This window comes from Brassica napus, chromosome C9 (assembly GCF_020379485.1).
Source record: "Brassica napus cultivar Da-Ae chromosome C9, Da-Ae, whole genome shotgun sequence".
In the NCBI taxonomy this organism is placed as follows: domain Eukaryota; kingdom Viridiplantae; phylum Streptophyta; class Magnoliopsida; order Brassicales; family Brassicaceae; genus Brassica; species Brassica napus.
Genome location: NC_063452.1, coordinates 60,406,739 through 60,423,474, shown reverse-complemented (window position 1 = coordinate 60,423,474; position 16,736 = coordinate 60,406,739). Strand labels below are relative to the sequence as shown.

The window sequence follows — 16,736 nt, the reverse complement described above, 5'->3', positions numbered from 1 at the left end:
GCTTGGCAGACCAAGAAGCAAGATACAGTCTCTCTTTCGTCGGCTGAAGCTGAATATCGTGCAATGTCTGTTGCTCTCAAAGACCTAAAATGGATGAAGGGCCTTCTCGAGTCCTTTGGCATTGCGCATCCAACGCCAATGAAGCTCTACTGTGACAGTAAATCCGCTCTGTATATTGCTGCAAACCCGGTGTTTCATGAGCGTACCAAGCATATCGAGCGCGACTGTCACCATGTCCGCGATGCACTCAAGTCTAAACTCATTACTACTGAACATGTCACGTCAAAGAATCAACTCGCTGACATTCTTACAAAGTCATTACCAGGACCGGCATTTGAAAGATTTGTGTCCAAGTTGGGTGTTCGCAATCTCACACTGCCAACTTGAGGGGGAGTATTGGGATAACTACAAGTTATATGGAGATAACTCCTACTTCTAGATAGATAATGATGTTTAGTTTCCTAGTCCTTATCCTAATAGGAAACGTCTATGTATAAATACAGAGCTTTAGTTGTGAGAATAGGGGGCTGTTTTCATTCTATTCAATAATAACTTATTTCAAAGAGGAAGACTTAACGCTGGTTTGATTAAAGAGACCCAAGAAACCACCGGCTGAGTTGGAAGGCATTCTGATTCGAGCCGGGGCTAAGAAGAAAGCGAACCCTTGGCCATACTTACCGAACTTAGCACGGCCAGTATCGATTCTGAAGGAGAAGCGGGTGGTGAAATCCGAAGGGCTTACCTATTACTGGATCCCATAGAGGAACCTCTTTACCGTAAGTGACCCAACCAGCACGGCAAGTGAAGTTGATGCTGGTAAGCTCAACAGACCTCTTTTTGATCTTGCATCTCCTTGGTATGCTATTTCAGAACTTTGGTTGAAACGAGTTATCTTAAAATGGATTGAACAGACACAAGGGAGAATCAAAATAAATGAAAAGAAGAGCATAGAGCTGGCCATTTTTGCACAGGAAGAAACACAGCTAGTATTATCACAAGAGACCTAAGACTGGGTGGAATTACTATATGTATATACTTCACAGCAAGTCAACGACTAAACCTGAGAGCCAAGTTACAAAAGTCACCAAAATAGTTGACCTTAAAAGTAAACAAACATGTTTAGTGGTCATCCTAAATCCTTCTTTAAGGTAAGCAGAAGGCATAATAAAGGCAGTGAGTGACTTAAAAGAAAAGAAAAAAAAAGGCTTTCCAACCAAGTCACAACGAAACGTGGATCATGAACACTAACATTTTCCAGAGAACTAGTTTATGCACACCACCACAATTAGTTATTGAACAAGAGAGGATTAGTCCACCAACAACTCAGGTGGTCCATCTGTAAACTATGTCAATGCACATTAAGTAAGAAGAACCTTGGCCTGCATCATTTAAAAGAAAAAGCCTTGCACCTTTTTGAGAAATTGAAACTAAAACGCACGGATATACTTATGAGAAAAATAATAGTCTGAAAAATGACTTCCACCAAGTCAATGTCAAAACCTAGGATTAGAAAAATAAGCTCATCCGAGGAGCCAGCTCAACCTCAGTTAAAACAAATGAACATCAACTTTAAGATCCTACATTTTTCTATGTTTTGTCAACTAAGTCTTTATCTGTTATCACGAAAAGAATGTGATCAACAATTATACAAACTGCAAAACAGTTGACCTCAAGAACAAACAAATGATAGTCACAACTGAAATATACCTCTTATCTTACGTGCAAGAACAAACCTAGATAGCAAGAGACAAGTAAGAACAAACCCACCAAATTGACCATCTTCTACTTTACTACCAACACTAAGAAAAATGTACATAAATGTATATCAAGAAGCTTCAGTTCCGACCAAACTCGTTGAAAACATGTTGTAATTCAATTTTCTATGTGTGGGATAAACAAAAAAATAACCACTGTCAATTGTTTTGTTGATATCTCTAATTCATCTTTCGTCCTCTTCTTGTCAATCAATCTTCAGCCTTGACCAGAAAAAAAAGAAGAAAATGGAAAATCTCTGGTTTATCATCTTCTCTCTCACAGCTCCTATCTTCTTCTTCTTCGCCAGATCCCTTTGGAGTCAAAACTCCAAGTTACCACCAACCCCTACGTCTCTTCCCATCATCGGCCATCTTCACCTTATCAAGAAGTTTCCTTTACCACAAGCTCTCCATCACCTCTCTTCAGTCCACGGCCCTGTTCTCTTTCTAAAATTCGGATGCCGTCCCGTCCTTGTCCTCTCTTCCCCAGAATCCATCGAAGAGTGCTTCACCAACCACGACCAAACCCTCGCGAACCGCCCCAGGACCATCACCTCTGATCACTTCAGCTACGGCTACAAGAACTTCGGACTCGCTCCTTACGGAGATCTCTGGAGAACTCTCCGCCGTCTCTCCACCCTCGAGGTCTTCTCCTCCACAAGTCTCCAGAAGAACTCCTTTATCCGTAACGAAGAAGTCTTGAATCTCTGTTCGAGACTCTTCAGATCATCCGTTGACTCTAGGAAAGTGGATCTCAAGTATCATTTCACGCTTCTCACTGCTCAGGTCATGCTCAGGTTAGTCTCTGGGAGTCGTGGCGTTGAAGAGAGCGGTCCGGAATCAGAGAAGAGGTTCTTTGATGATTTCAAGTCGAGGTTCTTCTCGAGCATGTCGATGAACGTCTGCGATTTTTTCCCAGTGTTGAGGTGGATTGGGTTCAAAGGTATTGAGAAGAGAGTGATGGAGATGCAGAGGATGAGAGATGAGTATCTTCAACGACTCATTGATGATGTTCGGATGAAGAAATTTGATTCAACCGGTTCGGTAGTGGAGAAGTTCTTACGCCTTCAAGAAACAGAACCAGAGTTCTACTCAGATGATGTCATCAAAGGAATCGTAGTGCTTATGTTCAACGGCGGAACTGATACTTCACCTGCGGTAATGGAATGGGCAATGTCGGTTTTGCTGAACCATCCTGATAAGCTTGAGAAGCTCAGAGAAGAAATCAAATCTAATGCTAAGCAAAAAGGGATTATACAAGACTCCGATCTCTCGAGCTTACCTTATCTTCGGTGTGTCATCTACGAGACGCTCAGGCTATACCCCGTAGCTCCACTCTTGCTTCCTCACTGCTCATCAAAGAGATTCAACTTAGGCAACTACGAGCTTCCGGAAAACACAATGTTGTTCGTAAATGCCTGGGATGTTCATAGAAACGGTGAGCTTTGGGAAGACGGGGATGTTTTCAAGCCTGAGAGATTTGAAGGGTTTCTTGGCGATAGAGATGGTTACAGGTTCTTGCCGTTTGGAGTTGGGAGGAGAGCATGCCCTGGAGCTGGATTTGGAATGAGGACAGTGGCGCTTGCTGTCGGAGCATTGGTTCAGTGTTTTGATTGGGAGAAGGTAGATGAAGGAGATATAGACATGAGGGCTGTTTTTGGTGTGGCAATGTCTAAGGCTGAGCCACTTGTCGCGTTGCCTAAGCTACGGCCTGATATGGTTCCTATCTTGTCTCAGCTCTAGTGTCATCTGTATTGTGGCCAATAGAGTTGCTTTAGACGATTGCTTTTTTTATATATACACATGTACAATAAGGAGAATGAATAATGATCATAAATCACAAATAGTTACCTTAATAGTGGAATCAGTTTCTTCATTTTTTCGTTCTTCCTTGGCATTAAATCTGCAAGAGGCAGGGAAGATGATCTTAATCACGGGAAGGTCTCCTCTCTCCTCCTTCCTTTAGATGGAGATCTATGGAGAATGATCATTTGTTGAATAGCCACTGTTGCTTCTTCATTCATTCAGTCCTTATATAACCAAAAAATAGTGATGCAACAAACAAGAACAGACGTCCCACTCAACGATGACCATAATATGAACTGGATCAGAAGCAAGTAAAATTTGACGTTCAATAAACAATCTCTGATACAACTATCGGCGGAGAAGCTATATTTAGCAATGTAGTTTCTCTAGACAGGAGAACTCGAAAATAAAAGAACCCAAAAAGTAGATTCATGTACACCCTCAATGATGGTAATTTTGGCCCTTGAGAATAGTCCATGCCCTGAAAACAGGAAACCAATTACATCATCTCATAGTATAATTGGAATGCAGAGACAGAAGTAACAATGTTATCACCTGTAAAGCTGTTCCATAAGTACAACAAGAGCTATCTGATGATTCAGGACCATGGAGGAGAGTCTAATGGTCACATTAGCTCGCTTCCTCACTTCACTTCCATGTCCATAAGCTCCACCTATACAAAACGATATCCTCGAAGCTCCCTGAAAACAGAGATCGCCACAGAGTCAAACATTCTCTCCTGCTTAACAAGTCCTCTTAAGCCTTTCCATTTGTAAAGAAAGGTTTCCTCAAGATGAATCAGATTAACTTCAATCAGTTTGATTACTTTCCAAGAAGACTAAGAACAAAGGGAAAGGCCAAAGCTTACACTATTGCCTGCATCCCCAAGTAACTCAGCCATCTGTTCTGAATCAACGTCACGGCCTCTCTCATCAAGCACCACAACCTACAATCTCACAATCAGACAGACCCAAAATCACATTGACTAACACCACATTCTAGAGAGATTTCAATAATACCCAATCATCAGACCCAATAAGCTTCATCACAGCCACTTCCTCATCCTCAACCTGAGCTCTAACATCCCTACGAGTAAAAACACTATTGACTTCAAACCAAAGCCATCTAAGTTACTGAGCTTTATCTCCAAAAATCGAATCAACGTACTGAGCATTTCGAGGATTGGAGCGAACCAAAGAATCCTCAAAGGAGCAATACGGTTTAAGCTTGGCTTTGTACTCATCGACCAAGAGTCGAACACCTTCTGCTCTCTTTTTCCCCACTGTTATCACACGTATCGGCAGAGCTCTCTGTGAAACCAAAATTCACCAATTTCCATCAAAATATAAAAACCTAATCAGTTTCGATAGAATCTCGAGCAGAGAGTGGGGGTTTACCACTGCTTGACCTGTGTATCTACATGTTCTTCCTGTTAAATGACATCGTCACATAATCTTCGAAATCAACAAGAATCGAAACCAAATTTGAGAAAAATGAGAACCTTTTTCGTGAGGAGTAAGGGAAGCAGATGAGTAAGGAGTAGCCATGAACGAGATTGCCACTTTTTGAGTTGTTCTTCACGTTTAACGGGACGACGACGATTGCACTATCCGTTGGACACTCGAGATCGAAGCCGCAAACGCGATACCGAGAGAGTTTCTAGCCCATCTCCATCATTAACAAAAACAAGTTTATAAATGGGCTGAAGTACAAATTATATAATTCATGTACTTTAGGCCCATTAGGAATAAACTTTCAAGCCATTCAGTTACGTCGTATGATTAACCGCGGTCTCTTCGCTGGGTTCTTAACTTTAAATAAGAGACGATTTTTAGCTTTTAATTAAGAAAAACTAAAAATTGTTTCTTAGATAAAAAATAAAAGAGACGTCTCTTAATCAAAAAATATAAAAAAAAAATGTCAAATTATCAGTTAAGAACCACAAATAAAAGACCGAAGTTAATCATATTCTAAATAAGTCACTTAGTAGGTCAAATTTAGTTAATTAATCACTGAAATATCTTGATATCAAAAAGGATAAAAAGAATTCGAAGTCATTAACTAAATCATAAAATCAATATATCTTTTTATCTATTAAATAACTTATTTATGAAAAATAATTAAACCGTAAACAATCCTAAAATCATAAAAGCATATAACTAGAAATGTTTTCACATGTTTAAAATACCTCAGTACATACTACACCTAACACGTGTATGTCCGAAGGGGCCATGAAAAGACAACGTTAGGCTTTTCTAATTGTTAGCATATATTATTCCCCATAACGCATCCCTGCCCACCAGATTAATTATTTATAGTTTAGTAGTATTCTTGTTTCCATACAACACATTTTAAAACTTCATATAGCACATAGAAAATAAATATTCGTGTTCTTTTGTATATATTCCCAACCTCCACATCTTTAATAGTTCTAATTCCGTATTAAACAACTCTTGGCATCTACACACTCATTTGCCCCACCATGCATCTTTGTCTTTAGCTTTTGGAGGAATTATTTATTAGTAAATCAGATATAAAGCTTTAATTCGCAGTGTCCGAATACTTACAAGTGGAACCAATTTTATCGGAAATAATTTCTATGTACTGATGTACACAAGAATTTTACAATAAGTCTATTTCTAACCTAAGACACAATATAATGATCGACATCCATCCGTTAACCTAGAAGTAAAGGTGTGTAAAACTGTAAATCTAGGTAAATCCTCCATATGCTCAGATAGCAATAGCCAGGCTTGAACGTCTAATAAATCAAACGTCCGATCTATTCATATCAAAATATAGGATTAAAGCTATGAAAATTTGAGCACGATAGTATCTCCATATGATTTTCCATTGTCTTTGTGATTTTATTTTTCATGCACATAAATAGTTTTATTGTTATTGCAAAATAATTTCTTAATTGGAGATTTACCCAAGAGAAAAAGACAAAAATAACACTAAATCAAGTTTTTGTTCCCAAACTAGCACTCAAGGTCAAAAGTCACAAAAATAACACTTAATGTTTTATCAAAAGTCACAAACTTACGGTTTAGAGTTAAAGGGTGGGGTTTAGGATTTAGGGTTTAGGTGTTAGGGTTTAGGGTTTAGGGTTTAGGGTTTAGAGTTTAAAGTTTAGAGTTTAGGGTTTAGGGTTTAGGGTTTAGAGTTTAGAGTTTAGGGTTTAGGGTTTAGGGTTTAGGGTTTAGAGTTTAAAGTTTAGAGTTTAGGGTTTAGGGTTTAGGGTTTAGGGTTTAGAGTTGAGAAATGAGGTTTTGGGGATAAGATTTCAAAATTTGAAAAATAAAAAAATTAAAATTTTCAAATGATAAACTTAGAAAGGTGTTATTTTGGTCAATTTAGTTTTTGAGTGCTATTTTGTAATATAAACTTAGAAAAGTGCTATTTTGGAGATTTGCCCTTTATCCAATGTGAAGAATATTTACGATGGATTTCTAAAAACCCTAAATTCGCTGACTACCGACCAAACTAATCTATAATTCTGCATCGGTATGTAAATGTACACAATTCGAACTTGTCGGTTTACTGTGTAATGATTAATTAAAATCCCATTCTTATCGAAATAAAACACTCGTTCTTGAACGAGACGTTAGCAAGAGTACATATTCCGTTTTACTCTTATGTAATGAGAATACGAATTTTATTTGATTGATGAAAATGTTGTCTTAAATCAATTACAAATGCATGATTCGGTCGGTGACGTATGAAGCACTCGTGCATGCACTAATGCAATCGGAAATTGGCTGCTAGAATTATATTTTTTGGTGAATATACATACTGCGTCGACATGCCTCGGATAAATTGTATTATTATGATCGAAAGTAATTATCAATATAATGGAGAATAGTCTCACGGACAATAAAAATGTGATTCTCTCATATATGCTATTCGGAAATGAACTAGCCCCACCATTAGGGCTCCTTTCCATGTCTTTCGTAAGCTGGTTTGTTACTTAAAAAGCTGACTAAGTGAATCTAAAACTGTTAAAATTTAACGTTAAAGATAGGTTTGGTATATCATACACTGAGATATCAGATCCATATCAATCATTTACGTGAGGAATACCGCTTAAACTATCAATCATCGGTCATCACCAGCTGACGCATCTTTTAGTATTCATTCTAATGAGACAAAATAATTGGTAATAACTTCAGAAAAAAAATTGGTAATAGAGTAGAGGCATAGATTATGGGAGTAAATAAAAGAAAATTTCAATAGAATATTTTTATTTTTTTTTGTAACTTGGCTTTCAAATTAAATAGCAAAAGAAATTAAAATGTTTTACAAGCTTTAACAGCTTTAGTTATAGGCCCAACCCAGTTAAACAGAATCTCATATTTAGTAACCCAAATGAAACCAACAGTTTTTTGTCCCTTGGAGCTTTGTAGTTGACGATGGAGGAGGAGACTCGCGATCATAGTCGGTGGAAGAGGGAGTCAAGCATGTGTGAACCATAGCTGTGAGATGGCTGAGCAAAGAGAGGGATTTGACTCCCGAAGAGTTTGGATTTTATTCCTTATCTGCCGATCAATGGTGGAGAAGAGGGAGTCCGCTGATTTGAAGTTGTTTGAGTGCAGGCGGGCGTTTCTCTCTGCCCATATCCAGTAAATCACCGCTTGCCACACCAGTAAGGTAAGAGTACGCAGCGGTCTTTGAGCTTTGTTCCTTCGCAAGTTCCGCATCTGAGTTAGAGTTCTATCCCACTGCCTAATCGGAGTGATTCCACATCTTGGGGCACACAGGGACCAGAGATCAAAGCTAAATGAACATTCCGGGAACAGATGATCTCTCGACTCTCCCGCTGCATTGCATAGAGGACAGAGAGAGGAGACTTGTAATCCCCAGCTGATCATTCTATCCTTTGTCGGGCATCTGTCTAGGGTTGCAAGCCATACAAGAAAGTTGTGTCGTGGAACGCCATGAGGAGACCATACAATGGATGCCCAGTTGACTTCATCATGCGGACCTTTTAGGTAAGAGTAAACATCACCAGTCTTGTATTTCCCAATGGTTTTCCCCTCCATTTCCCATTCATAGTAGTCCTCATGCTCTGATAGCTCCACTGTTGTTAGGTGAGCATGGAGTTGGAGAAGCGCGTCTGTTCTTGCAGGTGGAAGTCTCCAAACTCCATTCCTATGTAGTGCTGCAACAGTTGAGTGTAGAGGGATCTCTAGTCTTGAAACTGATACATTTAAAACAGTTGCTAAGCGACCTAGCGGTGACCAGTTGTCGTGCCAGAAGCGAGCCGAGTTTCCATCTTCTAGTCGGAGCTTTATGAGAGGATACACTTCATCTTTAGTTTCAATAGAATATTAAACATTTTATTTAATGATATAGAAAGAGAAGAATTGAGGTAATGGTATACGTGTGTCCCACAAGATCTAGATTCTTCAAATAACAGAGACAGACTTTAACCCTACGCTCTATTTTTATCTATACATTCAAGTGTGTCGCCTTTCAAGGTTCTCCCCAATCCTCCATTATTTGTTTTTAAAAACTTTAGGTCACTGTCGAGAATATAAAACCAAATAAACAAGTATTACTTTATAAATGGTTTCTCTAATATTTTAAACAAGGATGTGTCTTCTCTAAAATAGTGATTGTGCTTTTTGATTAATCATCTTATTCTTTTTTATCTTCCAATTATTTGATCTTCTCTTTAACAATTGATTTATCTTATATATTCCATCAACTGATTTTCCTGTCTTGTAAATTCACATAATTATATTTTAAACATTGTACAAATTTTAAATAAAAATTAATTATAATTTCCTAGGAAAGTAAAAACATTCAGATTAACATTTTTTAAAATTTAGTCTAGAACGCATGATGTAAAATGCACCATTTGCAGGCTTGAAAAATAGGTGTTGGAAAATTAATTTCTAACCAAAGGAATGTATCAACAAAAAAGAATGTCTAAATGGAAAATTTAGAATCTTTTAGATTTTTAAAACAAATTAATTGTCTCCTCATGCAGGTATGACTATAAATATAGGGCCCTGCACGCAATCTATCTCATAATTAAACACCAACACAATCGGTCTACTCTCTCTCTCTTTCTTTACACATAACAAAAGCTAGAACTCTTTTTGTGAGACCATGTCAGGCGTCTGGGTGTTCAAAAACGGAGTTATACGTCTAGTAGAAAACCCATACCAGTCCGGTGGAGTGACGCATGGCCGGAGGAATGTCTTGGTTTACTTGCCCACCGGTGAAGTAATCTCCTCTTACTCGTCACTCGAACAGATCCTAATGAGTCTCGGGTGGGAGAGATACTTCAGTGGAGACTCAGATCTCATCCAATACCACAAACGTTACTCCATCGACCTTATCTCCTTACCAAGAGACTTCTCCAAGTTTAACTCTGTTTACATGTACGACATCGTCATCAAGAACCCTAACACCTTCCACGTCCACGTCCGTGATTTCCACTGAAATCTACGTATTTTAATTCTCGACGAATCGGTTTAGTTTGCGTTTGTTTTGTTCCAACCGAGAAATTCCAGACATAAACTCATATGGAATCTGAAGTAATCATGTCAAATAACGTACTGGTCAAAAGAGAAGATGTGTGAGCTGTAGGAAATTTATTTTACTAGGAAAACTGATATTTGTAAAGAATAATAATAACATAAATTAAAATTTCAATACCAAAATATAAAAATAAAGAAGAATTGCAGAGTCGGAATAGTTAATCTCTTTCCTTAAATCTTTAAACACCCCGTAGTATGACGGTTTCATGGCGCTCAGATTCCCAGGATACAACTGCATCATTGTTTTTGTTTAACATCACCGAAAAACAGAATCTATCGACCATATTTCTGTGATGTACTCTCAGACTCAAATAAAAAAAATACTAGCATAACTATTCTGAGTGGGAGAAATGTTTCTTGATTGTATGAATGTGTGTATTTTCTATAATGCTAGCAAACCCTTTTATAGAAAAATCATGAGAAGCACAAGTTTTATTTTTCAACACAAAAAATAAAACCTCCATGGTGCACTAATGGAGTCTTTAATTCTTGTCAATTATTGTGTGAATTTATTCCACATTTTGACCAAGAAATTAAAGAGTAAAATTATTTTTTGTTTGACCAATTCAAACTAAATAATATGTTTTAAAATGGATTTTTTTTTATATTTTATCAATATAAAAGATCAACATATATTTGATTTAAGTTAATGAACATGAAGTCCAACTAATAAATCAAAACCCAAATCCAAGATCAAATATCTAATGTATGTATTTGCTACTTTATACAAGATTCTCAAATCACACACATTACACCTCCATTTCTCATTCAAATAAAACTTCATTTTTGACATATGAATATTTTATTGGTAATGTTCAAAAAATAGTTCCAACATGAGCTCCAAGAAACAAAGCGATGGATATTGGAATATCATCACTTAGTTTGTGTTTATCTGTTAATATGTGCTTACTTGTTGGGAATGGTTTTACTTATTTGTCCAAGTTTGTTGCATATGCATATATAAGAGTAGTGCTGTCAAAAGGTGGCACATTATTTGTACCCGTCGTTGATTAGTTTGTTTTGTAGCTTCTCATCGCTGTAATAGATGTAAGTTGTGTTACTATATATATATAATATATATATTCGATTCCCATCGCTGTTTTGAGACCAAAACTGCCGGCTGTACGTAATACTTTTGATCTTTTTTTTCTAATTCATATATGAGTAGTATTTATTTCATCATTTTAGGTATATCAAAAGTAGAAACATTTACAAAACCCTGTTAATGAAAATAAATAAATTGCGTTGCATATTAAGAAAAAAATTGTAACGCCCGACCGCCTACGGCTAATGGGCCACCTACGCTTACTCACTCGGCCCATGGGCACATCACTTCCGACGGGTGGAGCGTTAATTTTCAGAAGATTCGAGAATCATGTTTATTGACTCAGCAATCACCACCCGACATTTTCCTGTGTTTTGGCCCCATTCGCACGGTATCATGAATCACTTTTCGATAGGTCACCCATTTTTTTACTATTTCAGTCCAAACACGCTTAACCCTGAAGTTATAAACGGATGTGTGACGGAAAATGTAAGTCAACTTTGGTAACATAGGTAGCCAAATCAATCCTCTTAAGCATTTCCATATATCACAACTCGGAATGTTACAATTCACTTCCTCTCAAAGAACGCAACGTCTCCACGACATGTCTCAAGACGCCTCTCGAGTCAAAACCGAGATGGCTAACCAGTTCTAATACTATTTGTAACATCCCGACCGCCTACGGCTAATGGGCTACCCACACCCGCTCACTCGGTCCGTGGGCCCCATCCGACAGACGGTGCGTTAATTTTCCGAAGGTTCGAGAGTCATGTTTACTGACCTTGCAATCACCACCCGATCTTTCCCCGTGTATTGGCCTTACTCGCACGGTATCGTGAATTACTTCCCGATAAGTCACACATTTTTTCACTACTCCAGCTCAAGCATGATTAACTTTAAAATTCTAAACAGACATGTAACGGAAAAAATAAGTCAACTTTGGTGACATAGGTAGTCAAATCAATCTTTTAAAGCTTTTTCATATATCACAACTTGATATGTTACAAAATCACGCATGCATAAAATATCTATCTATACTAATAAAGTAGGGGGTATTCTCCCTTCTCATGCTGCCACATCGCAATGTGTTTAGGGTATTTTGTGACACCTGTCCCACTTTTATTTTTGATGTCTCGACCTATGATTTTGTATTAAATCGCAGTAGGCCTGCATATTATTTTAGTTAGCCTCATTACAAAGACTTCGTAACTGTTTATACATTCAAATTTTAGTGTCGAGGCCCAATAAGTTATCTCTACTCACATTCTTTTTATCGTTTCTTGTCGTCTCGAATACGCTTGAGGCCACCCATATGCGAAACCGCCAACGTTACGGTTCTAAGGTGATTAAGTAACTGCTGTTAATTATGGTATTCAATCCAAGCATCCTACTACTTGCTTTTCAATTCATACACTACATTGCTTAAATTGGCATGCTTTTGGTTGGAAGCTCGTCTGTTTGAATCTTTTTTGTTATCTTATAACTGTTGAGGTTACAATATGTCTCTTTTGTTGTATTTGTTGTACTTATCAGTTATATTAACGGATGATGAACGGATTTCGGATTGTTGTTGTGGGTTTGGTGTTGATGTCATCATGACTTCATAGTCTTGCAGAAATGGTTTGTATATTTCTTTAATCCCCTGATTTGGTTTGTTTTCTTGGCTTAAGCTACATATCATTTGGTGGATCCGTAGGTACTGAGCGGTGAAACGAAGCACTAGAAAAGCTGGAGAAGAAGTATGATCTGGTCGTTAACATTCAAGGAGATGAACCACTCATTGAGCCTGAGATTATTGACGGTGTTGTCAAAGCACTTCAGGTTCTGCATTAGTTGGGATTATATGTTTCATCTTAATATAATATAATTGGACTGTCTTCAAACTTTAGAAGTTGTTGAATAGTGTTCCAATGGGTTGTTGAATAGTGTTCCAATGGTTGTGAATTTTAGGTAGCACCTGATGCAGTGTTTAGCACAGCGGCAACATCATTATAAAACCAGAAGACCGAGATGATCCTAACCGAGTCTAATGTGTGGTGAAAAATTGTGCCTACACTATCTATTTCTCCAGGGGTTTGATTCCTTATAACAAGTAATTTTTTTTTTGTCTTCTGTGTGTTGGTATTATAAATAATCTTATTATATTCTTGCCTATATGCTCAAGTTGTAATCACTTATGTTTTATGTGGTTTAGGAGTGGTAAAGTCAATCAAGTTTTTCCTTACATGCTTCATATTGGAATATATGTGTTGAGTAGTCAACTTCTCTTCTTAAATATTTAGTTTCACTTATTTATTATGATCTAATCTCTAGGGTTTTGGGTTCAACGTGCTCACCGTCAGACCCGCAACGGCTTGAGAAATATGTTTAAGATCGAGATAGGAAAGTAGATTTCCTCTCAGTCTCAGCTACAACATCTAACTGGATGGAGTTTTTTGTTTCACATTTTCTCTATCTCATGCCATTCGCGAAGGTGAATTGCTTTATTTATTTTTTGTATGTTTTAGATTTAAGCCGTATTGTTTCTTGCTCAATCCCTATTATACCATGTGGCACTGCAGGGAGTAGATGGCATGTATAATCTTTCCCGGAAAATGTGTTCCGTCAGGCCACGCTTCCCATGAGGTCAAAATGGATTTTAATCCCAACCAGAGGTGTAACTATTTCATCTTTCTTTCACCCTAACTCGGCTTGGTTACTTAGGCTTAGAGGGTGGTCCTTATTTCTCGCGTAAAAACGATCCTGGACCATTCAGCCTTTCTCAACCAAGTATCCCCTTCCCTTATTAAAGAAAGTCGATAATGAAATGAGGCAGGTTGTTCTAGCAGTGTGTTCCAAAGATTTTGGCTCTTTGTAGGCAAGACGGTCTTTGTTTTTTGTTACTAAATCCATGTAGAATGCTAAATTGTTTAATGGATCAGGATGGTACTCTTTTGTGTTTATTGATAGGATGGTAGCACATGCGATGGAGTTATGGACAGCTGTAAGCGATGAAGGAGAAGTTCTTGCACATGAGGAGCAGCAAATTTTGGGTGGAATCAACATGGAAGATCTCCATAGACTTGACTATGCTCAAGTCTTTCTTTTAATGCTCTGACTCTGAAGGTACTTTTTCTTTTATCACTTGTCATGTACCTTTCCTGTAAAAGTAACAAGCTAAGTATGCAGAGAACCTAATCATATTGGTACCTTATGTGTATGTTTTATGTTTAGGTTTTTACGGATAGCTCCTTTTATCTATCATATTGCACAAAATATGGATTAGGCTTCTTATAACTGTTGTTCTGTTGGCAGCCACCTCAAAATAATCAGTTGCTTTTAAGGTTTTATTTATTCTCTTGCACCTGTACATATATTTATATTCTCTGTTGTTGGGATCTTGTTAGAAGGCTTCACCTGATGCAGAGTCTTGAGATTTTCCGTCTATGTGAACTTAGTAATGTCAGCGCTAAACTTATGACTGCATCGATATGTGGAAAATCTATTTTACACTTGTGTTTTCTTATCCTAAAAAGAGCTGGAAAGCAAGAAAAACAAATTTCATTTGAAATAAGTTATGTTGCTTAGATCTCATGAATGCATAACTGGAAACATGGGGAAAAGGGTCGGGGAGTTTTTGGCTTCAGTAAGTCTAGGATCAGCGCTGCTCAAAGTGATTGCTCAACAGCTGCTTGATTCTGTTGGAAAGCGATTGTCTAATAAAATTCTCATGGTCTATATATATTCTCCAAGCCATATTTTTGAAACATATTTCATTATGTACATCCCTTTTCATACTTTGACATTGTCTAATGGAAAGGCCTGGTGGAGCTGTTGGGTTCGGAATCACAGATATCTGGTGGTCTTGATTTTCTTCATAAATATTAATCATTTATATCTTCTGTTTTCTTTGCTAATGATTTTGGTTCTATAAATACATGTCCTGAAATCAGAGCCCAAAACTATTGCCCAAAACAAATGTTAATAGCGCATAATATGCAAATGTTAATTTGTCAACTCTATTACATAAGTGATGTTGGTAACACTGTAATGAAATCAACACAATAATAAGGCTAGGTTCTCTCCAGCAGTTGACACCTAAGCTTTTAAAATCACTAAGAAACTGCCATGTCAATAAATGAAAAAAGTTAGAGAAACCAATGAAAACATTTTATTTGTACATATCACATTTAATATCGACAGATAAGCATGTAAGCTCGAGAATCTTCTTCATCCTCTCCAAATCCAGCGACCATCGTTCTCATAAAGTTTTGATCTTTATCTGAAGTAAGATTTAATCGAAAGGACAAAGCATAGGGATCCTACGACGAAGGATTAATCAGAAAGGGGAAGAAATAAGACGATTAGAACCAAGAACATAGTCGGAAATGCATTGATTTGATGGGGTGAAGAAAGGGATACATGTAATATTATTATTAACTATCTCTCTCACACTCTTGATGATGCAACGGATCTGAAATTAGAAATCTTTGAATCTTCCATCTTGCATCAGAATGCATAAACGCCAAGATCTAAGATTTGTTGATTTTGAAAGAATTTGGGAAGATAATGAAGCAGATGATACAAAGGAGAGAGAGATGATGACGCCTGTGTAAGAGATGATTCCGGAGGAGATGAGTCCTAATATAATAATCACCCAGTCTCCTCAAGAGCTTCACTATTCATTTCAACATTTGCTTGTTCTGTGATTGAGCCTCTCGGCAGAAAATCGTAGGTGAAAAAAAATGGAAAAGGAGCGAAGATGATCAAGTGTCCAAAAAGACGAGTCATGTCTTTTAAGGTTATCAAGAGTGTTAGCTGAGGTTGAACATAAATTTGGATGTTCTGCTCCCTTTTTTCTTGGGATATCTCAGAACAGCCTTGCATCTTTCTATTTTATTCTTTGTGTGAATGTTTGCAGAGAGGAAGAGAAGATAGCAGCTTGGAAACATATGCACAAGGTTTGGGACAGTTGTGAGGATGAAAGTAGAACCTGCCATTAGAAAACTCGGGGTCCTCCGATCCTTCACTTATATGAAAACTCACAAAAACCAATCAAACCATGATGCTTCTATTGAAATTTCTTTTTGCTTGAATCGCATGTGAAGCTGGAGAAAAAGAAATGAGCATCACTGGAAAAGATCTTGTACAAGCTTCAAACAACCAAGTTGAAAGCATAAGAGATCAGGAGTTCAGTATTCAGTGATCATGAACAAGAAAAAAAAGTTTTGACTATAGATCCCTGCAATAAAACAGTAGCGCAACCGTAATCTTCTTTCCATGCTTTGTACATATAATTTTAAAATGTTTATCTATACTGATATTTTTTTTTTGTTTATTTGAAGTAGAAATTACAATATATCGTTGTTATGATCTGTTTCAGGCTGTTGAAAAAACTTTCGACGAATCAGCTGTTCTTGCCGCAAAGTATCAATACCACCAAAGGTCTTCAGGGTAAGTCTGTGCGAGAGTTTGTGAGCTTCAGAGGTGAAAGCATCAATGGAGAGAAAGCTTTTTATATTTATCGTGTATCCTTTATCACAATGCTTATACATTATGTTTTCTTCCATCTCAATAGCGACAACCCAAAAAGTTGAGATA

The 16,736-nt window shown here is 37.4% G+C and overlaps 4 protein-coding genes and 1 long non-coding RNA gene across 6 annotated transcripts; 3 read left to right on the top strand and 2 right to left on the bottom strand.

Annotated features, from left to right (window-relative positions):
• The first annotated feature begins 1,768 nt into the window (after nt 1-1,768).
• Nucleotides 1,769-3,630, top strand: LOC106412563 (cytochrome P450 81C13-like). Its single transcript, XM_013853470.3, has one exon. It carries the CDS (start codon nt 2,001-2,003, stop codon nt 3,495-3,497), a length of 1,497 nt encoding a protein of 498 aa, XP_013708924.1. The 5' UTR covers nt 1,769-2,000; the 3' UTR covers nt 3,498-3,630.
• A 222-nt stretch (nt 3,631-3,852) lies between these two features.
• LOC106412575 (putative RNA methyltransferase At5g10620) lies at nt 3,853-5,237 on the bottom strand. Of its 2 annotated transcripts, none has more exons than XM_022709937.2 (7): nt 5,062-5,237; nt 4,958-4,989; nt 4,728-4,870; nt 4,580-4,646; nt 4,429-4,506; nt 4,116-4,261; nt 3,853-4,041 (listed from the first exon to the last, which is right to left on the bottom strand). In XM_022709937.2, exons 1-7 carry the CDS (start codon nt 5,105-5,107, stop codon nt 4,002-4,004), a joined length of 552 nt encoding a protein of 183 aa, XP_022565658.1. In that variant the 5' UTR covers nt 5,108-5,237; the 3' UTR covers nt 3,853-4,001. The 2 variants fall into 2 exon arrangements, with proteins under 2 accessions (XP_022565658.1, XP_048625287.1); XM_048769330.1 differs by having other exon boundaries at nt 4,958-4,968; nt 5,062-5,227.
• A 2,777-nt stretch (nt 5,238-8,014) lies between these two features.
• On the bottom strand, nt 8,015-8,602 carry LOC106413069. The gene has a single exon (XM_013853906.1). The coding sequence runs from the start codon at nt 8,600-8,602 to the stop codon at nt 8,015-8,017; it is 588 nt and encodes a 195-aa protein (XP_013709360.1).
• A 984-nt stretch (nt 8,603-9,586) lies between these two features.
• LOC106412580 (flowering-promoting factor 1-like protein 2) lies at nt 9,587-10,226 on the top strand. The gene has a single exon (XM_013853502.3). It carries the CDS (start codon nt 9,678-9,680, stop codon nt 10,011-10,013), a length of 336 nt encoding a protein of 111 aa, XP_013708956.1. The 5' UTR covers nt 9,587-9,677; the 3' UTR covers nt 10,014-10,226.
• A 1,705-nt stretch (nt 10,227-11,931) lies between these two features.
• On the top strand, nt 11,932-16,736 carry LOC106412583. Its single transcript, XR_001282634.3, has 8 exons — nt 11,932-12,498; nt 12,690-12,776; nt 12,853-12,977; nt 13,107-13,248; nt 13,470-13,629; nt 13,718-14,261; nt 14,724-16,401; nt 16,519-16,736. It is a non-coding gene; the product is annotated as an uncharacterized LOC106412583 (long non-coding RNA).